At 46.9% G+C, this 12985-nt stretch overlaps 1 protein-coding gene across 2 annotated transcripts in view; it reads left to right on the top strand.

The window, feature by feature from the left end:
- The first annotated feature begins 156 nt into the window (after positions 1–156).
- syngr1a (synaptogyrin 1a) overlaps positions 157–12985 on the top strand; it is a 46863-nt gene continuing 34034 nt past the window's right edge. The window contains exons 1-2 of one of the 2 annotated variants that reach the window (XM_060902658.1): positions 157–373; positions 9181–9298. In XM_060902658.1, coding sequence (XP_060758641.1) covers positions 9203–9298 — 96 coding nt within the window. In that variant the 5' untranslated portion in view covers positions 157–373; positions 9181–9202. The remainder of the gene's footprint in view (positions 374–9180; positions 9299–12985) is intronic. The other variant, XM_060902659.1, reaches the window with a different exon arrangement.

The raw sequence follows: 12985 nt of genomic DNA, 5'->3' as shown, positions 1-12985 counted from the left end.
GGCGCAAAATATCCCTCACAAATTAGTATAATCGGATTGAGTCAGCTGATCCTTGTTGAATGAATGCGAGGCTAAAAGGATGCTTTTGTAATAAACGGCACTTGTTTTATGAAGAGCATTAGCCATTTTGCTAAGAGTGCATGAGTTTCAGTTTATATCCCTTCACTGAGGGGAAAAAACGCGCGCGAGTGTGATGGCGCTCGCACGCACCAGCAGTCACGCGGTCGCGCTCTCGTGCTGCTCTTCCCGCCCATAGAGTGAGAGAGAGAGAGAGAGAGAGAGAGAGACTGCCGTTAGGCGAGCGGACAACACGGGGAAACGGCTCGGGGACAGGAGCGAGGATACCAGGAGTGAACGGGGATTCGACTCGAGGGTCAGTTTATTAGAGCACATCAGTCCATCTGAGCTGGTAGTGTGACTTGTATAATAACCTGTGGAGTCTGAGCTGGTAGTGTGACCTGTATAATAACCTGTGGAGTCTGAGCTGGTAGTGTGACCTGTATAATAACCTGTGGAGTCTGAGCTGGTGGTGTGACTTGTATAATAACCTGTGGAGTCTGAGCTGGTGGTGTGACCTGTATAATAACCTGTGGAGTCTGAGCTGGTGGTGTGACTTGTATAATAACCTGTGGAGTCTGGGCTGGTGGTGTGACCTGTATAATAACCTGTGGAGTCTGGGCTGGTGGTGTGACCTGTATAATAACCTGTGGAGTCTGAGCTGGTGGTGTGACTTGTATAATAACCTGTGGAGTCTGGGCTGGTGGTGTGACTTGTATAATAACCTGTGGAGTCTGAGCTGGTGGTGTGACTTGTATAATAACCTGTGGAGTCTGAGCTGGTGGTGTGACCTGTATAATAACCTGTGGAGTCTGAGCTGGTGGTGTGACTTGTATAATAACCTGTGGAGTCTGGGCTGGTGGCGTGACCTGTATAATAACCTGTGGAGTCTGGGCTGGTGGTGTGACCTGTATAATAACCTGTGGAGTCTGAGCTGGTGGTGTGACTTGTATAATAACCTGTGGAGTCTGGGCTGGTGGTGTGACTTGTATAATAACCTGTGGAGTCTGAGCTGGTGGTGTGACTTGTATAATAACCTGTGGAGTCTGAGCTGGTAGTGTGACCTGTATAATAACCTGTGGAGTCTGGGCTGGTGGTGTGACCTGTATAATAACCTGTGGAGTCTGGGCTGGTGGTGTGACCTGTATAATAACCTGTGGAGTCTGAGCTGGTGGTGTGACTTGTATAATAACCTGTGGAGTCTGAGCTGGTAGTGTGACCTGTATAATAACCTGTGGAGTCTGGGCTGGTGGTGTGACCTGTATAATAACCTGTGGAGTCTGAGCTGGTAGTGTGACCTGTATAATAACCTGTGGAGTCTGAGCTGGTGGTGTGACTTGTATAATAACCTGTGGAGTCTGGGCTGGTGGTGTGACCTGTATAATAACCTGTGGAGTCTGAGCTGGTAGTGTGACCTGTATAATAACCTGTGGAGTCTGAGCTGGTGGCGTGACCTGTATAATAACCTGTGGAGTCTGAGCTGGTGGTGTGACCTGTATAATAACCTGTGGAGTCTGAGCTGGTGGCGTGACCTGTATAATAACCTGTGGAGTCTGAGCTGGTAGTGTGACCTGTATAATAACCTGTGGAGTCTGAGCTGGTGGTGTGACCTGTATAATAACCTGTGGAGTCTGAGCTGGTGGCGTGACCTGTATAATAACCTGTGGAGTCTGAGCTGGTGGTGTGACCTGTATAATAACCTGTGGAGTCTGAGCTGGTGGCTTGACCTGTATAATAACCTGTGGAGTCTGAGCTGGTAGTGTGACCTGTATAATAACCTGTGGAGTCTGAGCTGGTAGTGTGACCTGTATAATAACCTGTGGAGTCTGAGCTGGTGGCTTGACCTGTATAATAACCTGTGGAGTCTGAGCTGGTAGTGTGACCTGTATAATAACCTGTGGAGTCTGGGCTGGTGGTGTGACCTGTATAATAACCTGTGGAGTCTGAGCTGGTGGTGTGACCTGTATAATAACCTGTGGAGTCTGGGCTGGTGGTGTGACTTGTATAATAACCTGTGGAGTCTGAGCTGGTAGTGTGACCTGTATAATAACCTGTGGAGTCTGAGCTGGTGGCGTGACCTGTATAATAACCTGTGGAGTCTGAGCTGGTGGTGTGACCTGTATAATAACCTGTGGAGTCTGAGCTGGTGGTGTGACCTGTATAATAACCTGTGGAGTCTGGGCTGGTGGTGTGACCTGTATAATAACCTGTGGAGTCTGGGCTGGTGGTGTGACCTGTATAATAACCTGTGGAGTCTGAGCTGGTGGTGTGACCTGTATAATAACCTGTGGAGTCTGAGCTGGTGGTGTGACCTGTATAATAACCTGTGGAGTCTGAGCTGGTGGCGTGACCTGTATAATAACCTGTGGAGTCTGAGCTGGTGGTGTGACCTGTATAATAACCTGTGGAGTCTGAGCTGGTGGCGTGACCTGTATAATAACCTGTGGAGTCTGAGCTGGTAGTGTGACCTGTATAATAACCTGTGGAGTCTGAGCTGGTGGTGTGACCTGTATAATAACCTGTGGAGTCTGAGCTGGTGGCGTGACCTGTATAATAACCTGTGGAGTCTGAGCTGGTGGCGTGACCTGTATAATAACCTGTGGAGTCTGAGCTGGTGGTGTGACCTGTATAATAACCTGTGGAGTCTGAGCTGGTGGCTTGACCTGTATAATAACCTGTGGAGTCTGAGCTGGTGGTGTGACTTGTATAATAACCTGTGGAGTCTGGGCTGGTGGTGTGACCTGTATAATAACCTGTGGAGTCTGGGCAGGTGGTGTGACCTGTATAATAACCTGTGGAGTCTGAGCTGGTAGTGTGACCTGTATAATAACCTGTGGAGTCTGGGCTGGTGGTGTGACTTGTATAATAACCTGTGGAGTCTGAGCTGGTGGCGTGACCTGTATAATAACCTGTGGAGTCTGAGCTGGTGGCGTGACCTGTATAATAACCTGTGGAGTCTGAGCTGGTGGTGTGACCTGTATAATAACCTGTGGAGTCTGAGCTGGTGGCGTGACCTGTATAATAACCTGTGGAGTCTGAGCTGGTAGTGTGACCTGTATAATAACCTGTGGAGTCTGAGCTGGTGGTGTGACCTGTATAATAACCTGTGGAGTCTGAGCTGGTGGCGTGACCTGTATAATAACCTGTGGAGTCTGAGCTGGTGGTGTGACCTGTATAATAACCTGTGGAGTCTGAGCTGGTGGCTTGACCTGTATAATAACCTGTGGAGTCTGAGCTGGTAGTGTGACCTGTATAATAACCTGTGGAGTCTGAGCTGGTAGTGTGACCTGTATAATAACCTGTGGAGTCTGAGCTGGTGGCTTGACCTGTATAATAACCTGTGGAGTCTGAGCTGGTAGTGTGACCTGTATAATAACCTGTGGAGTCTGGGCTGGTGGTGTGACCTGTATAATAACCTGTGGAGTCTGAGCTGGTGGTGTGACCTGTATAATAACCTGTGGAGTCTGGGCTGGTGGTGTGACTTGTATAATAACCTGTGGAGTCTGAGCTGGTAGTGTGACCTGTATAATAACCTGTGGAGTCTGAGCTGGTGGCGTGACCTGTATAATAACCTGTGGAGTCTGAGCTGGTGGTGTGACCTGTATAATAACCTGTGGAGTCTGAGCTGGTGGTGTGACCTGTATAATAACCTGTGGAGTCTGGGCTGGTGGTGTGACCTGTATAATAACCTGTGGAGTCTGGGCTGGTGGTGTGACCTGTATAATAACCTGTGGAGTCTGAGCTGGTGGTGTGACCTGTATAATAACCTGTGGAGTCTGAGCTGGTGGTGTGACCTGTATAATAACCTGTGGAGTCTGAGCTGGTGGCGTGACCTGTATAATAACCTGTGGAGTCTGAGCTGGTGGTGTGACCTGTATAATAACCTGTGGAGTCTGAGCTGGTGGCGTGACCTGTATAATAACCTGTGGAGTCTGAGCTGGTAGCGTGACCTGTATAATAACCTGTGGAGTCTGAGCTGGTGGTGTGACCTGTATAATAACCTGTGGAGTCTGAGCTGGTGGCGTGACCTGTATAATAACCTGTGGAGTCTGAGCTGGTGGTGTGACCTGTATAATAACCTGTGGAGTCTGAGCTGGTGGCTTGACCTGTATAATAACCTGTGGAGTCTGAGCTGGTAGTGTGACCTGTATAATAACCTGTGGAGTCTGAGCTGGTAGTGTGACCTGTATAATAACCTGTGGAGTCTGAGCTGGTGGCTTGACCTGTATAATAACCTGTGGAGTCTGAGCTGGTAGTGTGACCTGTATAATAACCTGTGGAGTCTGGGCTGGTGGTGTGACCTGTATAATAACCTGTGGAGTCTGAGCTGGTGGTGTGACCTGTATAATAACCTGTGGAGTCTGGGCTGGTGGTGTGACTTGTATAATAACCTGTGGAGTCTGAGCTGGTAGTGTGACCTGTATAATAACCTGTGGAGTCTGAGCTGGTGGCGTGACCTGTATAATAACCTGTGGAGTCTGAGCTGGTGGTGTGACCTGTATAATAACCTGTGGAGTCTGAGCTGGTGGTGTGACCTGTATAATAACCTGTGGAGTCTGGGCTGGTGGTGTGACCTGTATAATAACCTGTGGAGTCTGGGCTGGTGGTGTGACCTGTATAATAACCTGTGGAGTCTGAGCTGGTGGTGTGACTTGTATAATAACCTGTGGAGTCTGGGCTGGTGGTGTGACCTGTATAATAACCTGTGGAGTCTGGGCAGGTGGTGTGACCTGTATAATAACCTGTGGAGTCTGAGCTGGTAGTGTGACCTGTATAATAACCTGTGGAGTCTGGGCTGGTGGTGTGACCTGTATAATAACCTGTGGAGTCTGGGCAGGTGGTGTGACCTGTATAATAACCTGTGGAGTCTGAGCTGGTGGTGTGACCTGTATAATAACCTGTGGAGTCTGGGCAGGTGGTGTGACCTGTATAATAACCTGTGGAGTCTGAGCTGGTAATGTGACCTGTATAATAACCTGTGGAGTCTGGGCTGGTGGTGTGACCTGTATAATAACCTGTGGAGTCTGAGCTGGTAGTGTGACCTGTATAATAACCTGTGGAGTCTGAGCTGGTGGTGTGACCTGTATAATAACCTGTGGAGTCTGAGCTGGTAGTGTGACCTGTATAATAACCTGTGGAGTCTGGGCTGGTGGTGTGACCTGTATAATAACCTGTGGAGTCTGAGCTGGTAGCGTGACCTGTATAATAACCTGTGGAGTCTGAGCTGGTGGCGTGACCTGTATAATAACCTGTGGAGTCTGAGCTGGTATTGTGACCTGTATAATAACCTGTGGAGTCTGGGCTGGTGGTGTGACCTGTATAATAACCTGTGGAGTCTGAGCTGGTGGTGTGACCTGTATAATAACCTGTGGAGTCTGGGCTGGTGGTGTGACCTGTATAATAACCTGTGGTGTCTGGGCTGGTGGTGTGACCTGTATAATACCCTGTGGAGTCTGGGCTGGTGGTGTGACCTGTATAATAACCTGTGGAGTCTGGGCTGGTGGTGTGACCTGTATAATAACCTGTGGAGTCTGGGCTGGTTGTGTGACCTGTATAATAACCTGTGGAGTCTAGGCTGGTGGTGTGACCTGTATAATAACCTGTGGAGTCTGGGCTGGTGGTGTGACCTGTATAATAACCTGTGGAGTCTGGGCTGGTGGTGTGACCTGTATAATAACCTGTGGAGTCTGAGCTGGTGGTGTGACCTGTATAATAACCTGTGGAGTCTGAGCTGCTGGTGTGACCTGTATAATAACCTGTGGAGTCTGGGCTGGTGGTGTGACCTGTATAATAACCTGTGGAGTCTGAGCTGGTGGTGTGACCTGTATAATAACCTGTGGAGTCTGGGCTGGTGGCGTGACCTGTATAATAACCTGTGGAGTCTGGGCTGGTGGTGTGACCTGTATAATAACCTGTGGAGTCTGGGCTGGTGGTGTGACCTGTATAATAACCTGTGGAGTCTGGGCTGGTGGTGTGACCTGTATAATAACCTGTGGAGTCTGAGCTGGTGGCGTGACCTGTATAATAACCTGTGGAGTCTGGGCTGGTGGCGTGACCTGTATAATAACCTGTGGAGTCTGGGCTGGTGGTGTGACCTGTATAATAACCTGTGGAGTCTGAGCTGGTGGTGTGACCTGTATAATAACCTGTGGAGTCTGGGCTGGTGGTGTGACCTGTATAATAACCTGTGGTGTCTGGGCTGGTGGTGTGACCTGTATAATACCCTGTGGAGTCTGGGCTGGTGGTGTGACCTGTATAATAACCTGTGGAGTCTGGGCTGGTGGTGTGACCTGTATAATAACCTGTGGAGTCTGGGCTGGTTGTGTGACCTGTATAATAACCTGTGGAGTCTGGGCTGGTTGTGTGACCTGTATAATAACCTGTGGAGTCTAGGCTGGTGGTGTGACCTGTATAATAACCTGTGGAGTCTGGGCTGGTGGTGTGACCTGTATAATAACCTGTGGAGTCTGGGCTGGTGGTGTGACCTGTATAATAACCTGTGGAGTCTGAGCTGGTGGTGTGACCTGTATAATAACCTGTGGAGTCTGAGCTGCTGGTGTGACCTGTATAATAACCTGTGGAGTCTGGGCTGGTGGTGTGACCTGTATAATAACCTGTGGAGTCTGAGCTGGTGGCGTGACCTGTATAATAACCTGTGGAGTCTGGGCTGGTGGCGTGACCTGTATAATAACCTGTGGAGTCTGGGCTGGTGGTGTGACCTGTATAATAACCTGTGGAGTCTGGGCTGGTGGTGTGACCTGTATAATAACCTGTAGAGTCTGGGCTGGTGGTGTGACCTGTATAATAACCTGTGGAGTCTGAGCTGGTGGCGTGACCTGTATAATAACCTGTGGAGTCTGGGCTGGTGGCGTGACCTGTATAATAACCTGTGGAGTCTGGGCTGGTGGTGTGACCTGTATAATAACCTGTGGAGTCTGAGCTGGTGGTGTGACCTGTATAATAACCTGTGGAGTCTGGGCTGGTGGCGTGACCTGTATAATAACCTGTGGAGTCTGGGCTGGTGGTGTGACCTGTATAATAACCTGTGGAGTCTGAGCTGGTGGTGTGACCTGTATAATAACCTATGGAGTCTGGGCTGGTGGTGTGACCTGTATAATAACCTGTAGAGTCTGAGCTGGTGGTGTGACCTGTATAATAACCTGTGGAGTCTGGGCTGGTTGTGTGACCTGTATAATAACCTGTGGAGTCTGGGCTGGTGGTGTGACCTGTATAATAACCTGTGGAGTCTGAGCTGGTAGTGTGACCTGTATAATAACCTGTGGAGTCTGGGCTGGTTGTGTGACCTGTATAATAACCTGTGGAGTCTGGGCTGGTGGTGTGACCTGTATAATAACCTGTGGAGTCTGAGCTGGTGGTGTGACCTGTATAATTACCTGTGGAGTCTGGGCTGGTGGTGTGACCTGTATAATAACCTGTGGAGTCTGAGCTGGTAGTGTGACCTGTATAATAACCTGTGGAGTCTGGGCTGGTGGTGTGACCTGTATAATAACCTGTGGAGTCTGAGCTGGTGGTGTGACCTGTATAATAACCTGTGGAGTCTGGGCTGGTGGCGTGACCTGTATAATAACCTGTGGAGTCTGGGCTGGTGGCGTGACCTGTATAATAACCTGTGGAGTCTGAGCTGGTAGCGTGACCTGTATAATAACCTGTGGAGTCTGAGCTGGTGGCGTGACCTGTATAATAACCTGTGGAGTCTGAGCTGGTGGCGTGACCTGTATAATAACCTGTGGAGTCTGGGCTGGTGGCGTGACCTGTATAATAACCTGTGGAGTCTGAGCTGGTGGTGTGACCTGTATAATAACCTGTGGAGTCTGAGCTGGTGGCGTGACCTGTATAATAACCTGTGGAGTCTGGGCTGGTGGTGTGACCTGTATAATAACCTGTGGAGTCTGAGCTGGTGGCGTGACCTGTATAATAACCTGTGGAGTCTGGGCTGGTGGCGTGACCTGTATAATAACCTGTGGAGTCTGAGCTGGTGGCGTGACCTGTATAATAACCTGTGGAGTCTGAGCTGGTGGTGTGACCTGTATAATAACCTGTGGAGTCTGAGCTGGTGGTGTGACCTGTATAATAACCTGTGGAGTCTGGGCTGGTGGTGTGACCTGTATAATAACCTGTGGAGTCTGAGCTGGTGGTGTGACCTGTATAATAACCTGTGGAGTCTGAGCTGGTGGCGTGACCTGTATAATAACCTGTGGAGTCTGGGCTGGTGGTGTGACCTGTATAATAACCTGTGGAGTCTGAGCTGGTGGCGTGACCTGTATAATAACCTGTGGAGTCTGAGCTGGTAGCGTGACCTGTATAATAACCTGTGGAGTCTGAGCTGGTGGCGTGACCTGTATAATAACCTGTGGAGTCTGAGCTGGTGGCGTGACCTGTATAATAACCTGTGGAGTCTGGGCTGGTGGCGTGACCTGTATAATAACCTGTGGAGTCTGAGCTGGTGGTGTGACCTGTATAATAACCTGTGGAGTCTGGGCTGGTGGTGTGACCTGTATAATAACCTGTGGAGTCTGGGCTGGTGGTGTGACCTGTATAATAACCTGTGGAGTCTGAGCTGGTGGCGTGACCTGTATAATAACCTGTGGAGTCTGAGCTGGTGGTGTGACCTGTATAATAACCTGTGGAGTCTGAGCTGGTGGCGTGACCTGTATAATAACCTGTGGAGTCTGAGCTGGTGGCGTGACCTGTATAATAACCTGTGGAGTCTGGGCTGGTGGCGTGACCTGTATAATAACCTGTGGAGTCTGAGCTGGTGGTGTGACCTGTATAATAACCTGTGGAGTCTGAGCTGGTGGTGTGACCTGTATAATAACCTGTGGAGTCTGGGCTGGTGGTGTGACCTGTATAATAACCTGTGGAGTCTGAGCTGGTGGTGTGACCTGTATAATAACCTGTGGAGTCTGGGCTGGTGGTGTGACCTGTATAATAACCTGTGGAGTCTGGGCTGGTGGTGTGACCTGTATAATAACCTGTGGAGTCTGAGCTGGTGGTGTGACCTGTATAATAACCTGTGGAGTCTGAGCTGGTGGTGTGACCTGTATAATAACCTGTAGCGTTTCAGCTGGTAGCCTAACCTGTGTAATAACCTGTGGGAAACAGAGCTGCGCCAGACCACGGGAGGATGGAGCAGGCATATGGGGCAGGAAAAGCCGGAGGTGCCTTCAGTCCGATAGTGTTTATCCAGCAGCCGCAGCCTATCCTCCGTTTCGTGTCCTGGGTGAGTAAGGGTCCCGAGTTCAATGTAACTATAATCTGATAAAAAGTATCACCTGCTATTCTTTAAAAAAATGCACAGAGTATTCTGGTAGTTTTTGGCTAATTGCTGTTATAGAAGAGGAATAAAACACTTGTGCTGTTTTAGCAATCTGGTTCATCAAACCACCCTGTCGTTGTTTATTTTCTTATAACAGCACATCCCCAAGTGTTTTATTCCTTACATCTATCATACAGAAAATGTCTTTTTTAATCCATGTATTCCATTCTGTCAAAATGGTCTGGTTTGTATTTTCATTTAACGTGTAACCATAAAAGTACAGGCATACCAAAACCAGACAGTTTTTCCAATCTTCAGCTGTCCAGTTCGGGTGAACGAGTCTGTGCCTGCTGTCGCCTCAGATTCCAATTCTTGGCTAACAGGAGTGGAACCTGATGTGGTCTTCTGCTCACTTACCTCAAAATTCAACGTTTTATGTGTCCTGAGATGCTTTTCTGCTCACCACATTTGTAAAGAGTGGTTATTCGAATGACTTTGCACTTCCTGTCAGCTTGAACCAATCTGGATATTTTCTAATTATTAGCTTATTGTTATAAAATTAACTATAAAACTGTTTAAAAAATAAAGAATTGTTGATAAATCATTGTGGTATAAACCGAATAAAACTTTAGAGTGTGCTGTAGTGGGAAAATAATCAACTTTAGCATATAAATAACTATGTTTTGTGTTAGGCCACATCACATCTCATAGTTGATTATTTTCCAATAACAGCACACCATGTCATGTTTTATTCCTCACACAAAACACATAAAATTATTGGTTGTTGTTTTTAAAGAAACATCATAACTTTCCCTAAATGATCATAGATTGTTTATGATCTATCAGCTTTGGATTTAGGTTCATCTTGTGCTGCTTCTGGCACGTGTGTGTGTGTGTGTGTGTGTGTGTGTGTGTGTGTGTGTGTGTGTTTGCTTGCATGTGTGTGTTAGAAAGAAAGGGAGAGGCCCAATCTGCTGAATAATGTGCCTGGTATTTGAACACATGGTGAGAGAGTGGGAGAGAGAGCTAGCAGATGGATGAGAGAGAGAGAGAGAGCGCAGGTTGGGGGAAGGGAAGGCAGGTGGCTTGGACGTTATTATAGTCCACAACTGTCTTTACTGTCATCACTCATCATTACTCCATTTATATTTGATTGGTGTCATACAAAATATAGTAGTGCATTGTGTATTATCTAGTACTCTGTGTTTTGATAATAGGTTGTATATCTTAACCTTTTTCTTCAAATAAATAGCCATATGTATTAACTGTATATAAGCTTACAGTGCCCTCCATAATTTTTGGCACCCCTTGTAAAGATTATTTAAAAGGGGGGGGGGGGGGGGGGGGGGGGGGGTTAGAATAAATCCAGTTTCTGGTGAAGTAGCTTCATTTGACACTGAAAAAAAAAAAGAGAAAAATCCCATCTTTAATTTAAAAATTTATTCAGAGCAAAACAAATCCCTTATGGGTTGTTTTACAATCAGGGTACGCACACTAAAAATCACATTTAACACTTATTATCTTCAATATCAAAAGGCTTGACTAAATAAACTTGGTTGTTTATTGTAGCCCTGTGATAGCTCTATTTACCATGCACAAAAAAATTTGGTGATAACGTTATTTTTGGTGAATGTATGGCAACATATGTCATATTTAGCAAAATTACTCATGTCATTTAGAAAAAGTGCTTTTTTGACCACAGGTAGCTCCAAAAGGGATGCACTTAAATCATTCTTTATACCATAAAACAAATATTTGGTTCCATATCATTGGAAACATAGTTAAGTTTTAATGTAGAATGCCAGTAAGTTTTCAGACTATTTTGATCAAATTAGTATGGAATTGTGTCAGAAAAATGTCCTCTCCAAGACAGCTAATTTTTCATCTCATCTCATCTCATTATCTCTAGCCACTTTATCCTGTTCTACAGGGTCACAGGAAAGCTGGAGCCTATCCCAGCTGACTACGGGCGAAAGGCGGGGTACACCCTGGACAAGTCGCCAGGTCATCACAGGGCTGACACATAGACACAGACAACCATTCACACTCACATTCACACCTACGCTCAATTTAGAGTCACCAGTTAACCTAACCTGCATGTCTTTGGACTGTGGGGGAAACCGGAGCACCCGGAGGAAACCTACGTGGACACGGGGAGAACATGCAAACTCCACACAGAAAGGCCCTCGCCGGCCACGGGGCTCGAACCCGGACCTTCTTGCTGTGAGGCGACAGCGCTAACCACTACACCGCCGTGCCGCCCGCTAATTTTTCAATATAAAATAAAATATCTAAAATGATTATTTTCATCCTAAAATGTGGTCAAGATATTGGGACATAAATATTAGAGACAGCTAACACAAAGCTTACAGCCTTATATTTAAAAGCACTATGGAAGTAGTGGATTCTGAATTGTCAAAAAAAAAAATTCCTCTCCGAGAATCACTTCATTTGTTTCTCCCAGCCCTGCTTAAAGCTACACTTAATCTTCTTTATCTTATAGTAGATTACACAAAACTACCATACACACGAACCAAATGAGGGAGAAATGTGTTGACCTTCATCAGTCAGGGAATCATTATAAAAAATAGCTACTCATCTGAAAATGTCCATTTCTACTGTTAGGGCAATAATAAAAAGTGGACACCAACTGGAATTGTTACAAACTTGCCTGGAAGAGGATCCAAGTTTATTTTGCCACTATGCACAATAAGGAGGATGGTAAGAGAGACAAAAAAAATCCTCAAGGATCACTGTTGGTGAATTACAAGAAGAAGTAAAATATTGGGGTTTCCAAGCCTCCAAAACCACCATCAGACTCCACCTCCATGCCAACAGATTATTTGTAAGATCTGCCAAAAAAAAAAAAGCCTTTTCTGTCAATTAAAGCAAGCGTGAGTTTGTGAAACACTACTACAACTTTGACTGGAACTGTGTTCTATGGTGTGATGTCATTAAAATGATGCTTTTTGGCAATAAACATTCAAGGTGGGGGTGGCACGGTGGTGTAGTGGTTAGTGCTGTCACCTCACAGGAAGAAGGTCCGGGTTCGAGCTCCGTGGCCGGCGAGGGCTTTTCTGTGTGGAGTTTGCATGTTCTCCCTGTTTCCACATGGGTTTCCTCCGGGTGTTCCGGTTTCCCCCACAGTCCAAAGACATGCAGGTTAGGTTAACTGGTGACTCTAAATCGACCGTAGGTGTGAATGTGAGTGTGAATGGTTGTCTGTGTCTATGTGTCAGCCCTGTGATGACCTGGCGACTTGTCCAGGGTGTACCCCGCCTTTCGCCCGTAGTCAGCTGGGATAGGCTCCAGCTTGCCTGCGACCCTGTAGAACAGGATAAAGCGGCTAGAAATAATGAGATGAGATGAGACATTCAAGGTGGGTTTGGTGTAAATTGAAGGATGGCTATAATGAAAAGAATCCCATCCCAACTGTAAAATATGGTGGAAGTTCTATGATGTTTCGTGGCTGTTTTTCCTCCAAAGTCCTTGCAAATCTTGGTTCATGGCATCATGAATGCCATGAAATACCAGGATATTTTAAATCTAAATCTGGCTGCTTCTGCCAGGAAACTAAAACTGGGTTATCATTGGATCTTCCAGCAGGACAATGATCCAAAGAATATGTCCAAATCAACACAAAAATGGTTC

This window comes from Neoarius graeffei, chromosome 20 (genome assembly GCF_027579695.1).
Source record: "Neoarius graeffei isolate fNeoGra1 chromosome 20, fNeoGra1.pri, whole genome shotgun sequence".
Taxonomy (NCBI): Eukaryota; Metazoa; Chordata; class Actinopteri; order Siluriformes; family Ariidae; genus Neoarius; species Neoarius graeffei.
The sequence above is the reverse complement of the archived record's forward strand: the minus strand, read 5'-3'. Positions and strand labels throughout refer to the sequence as shown.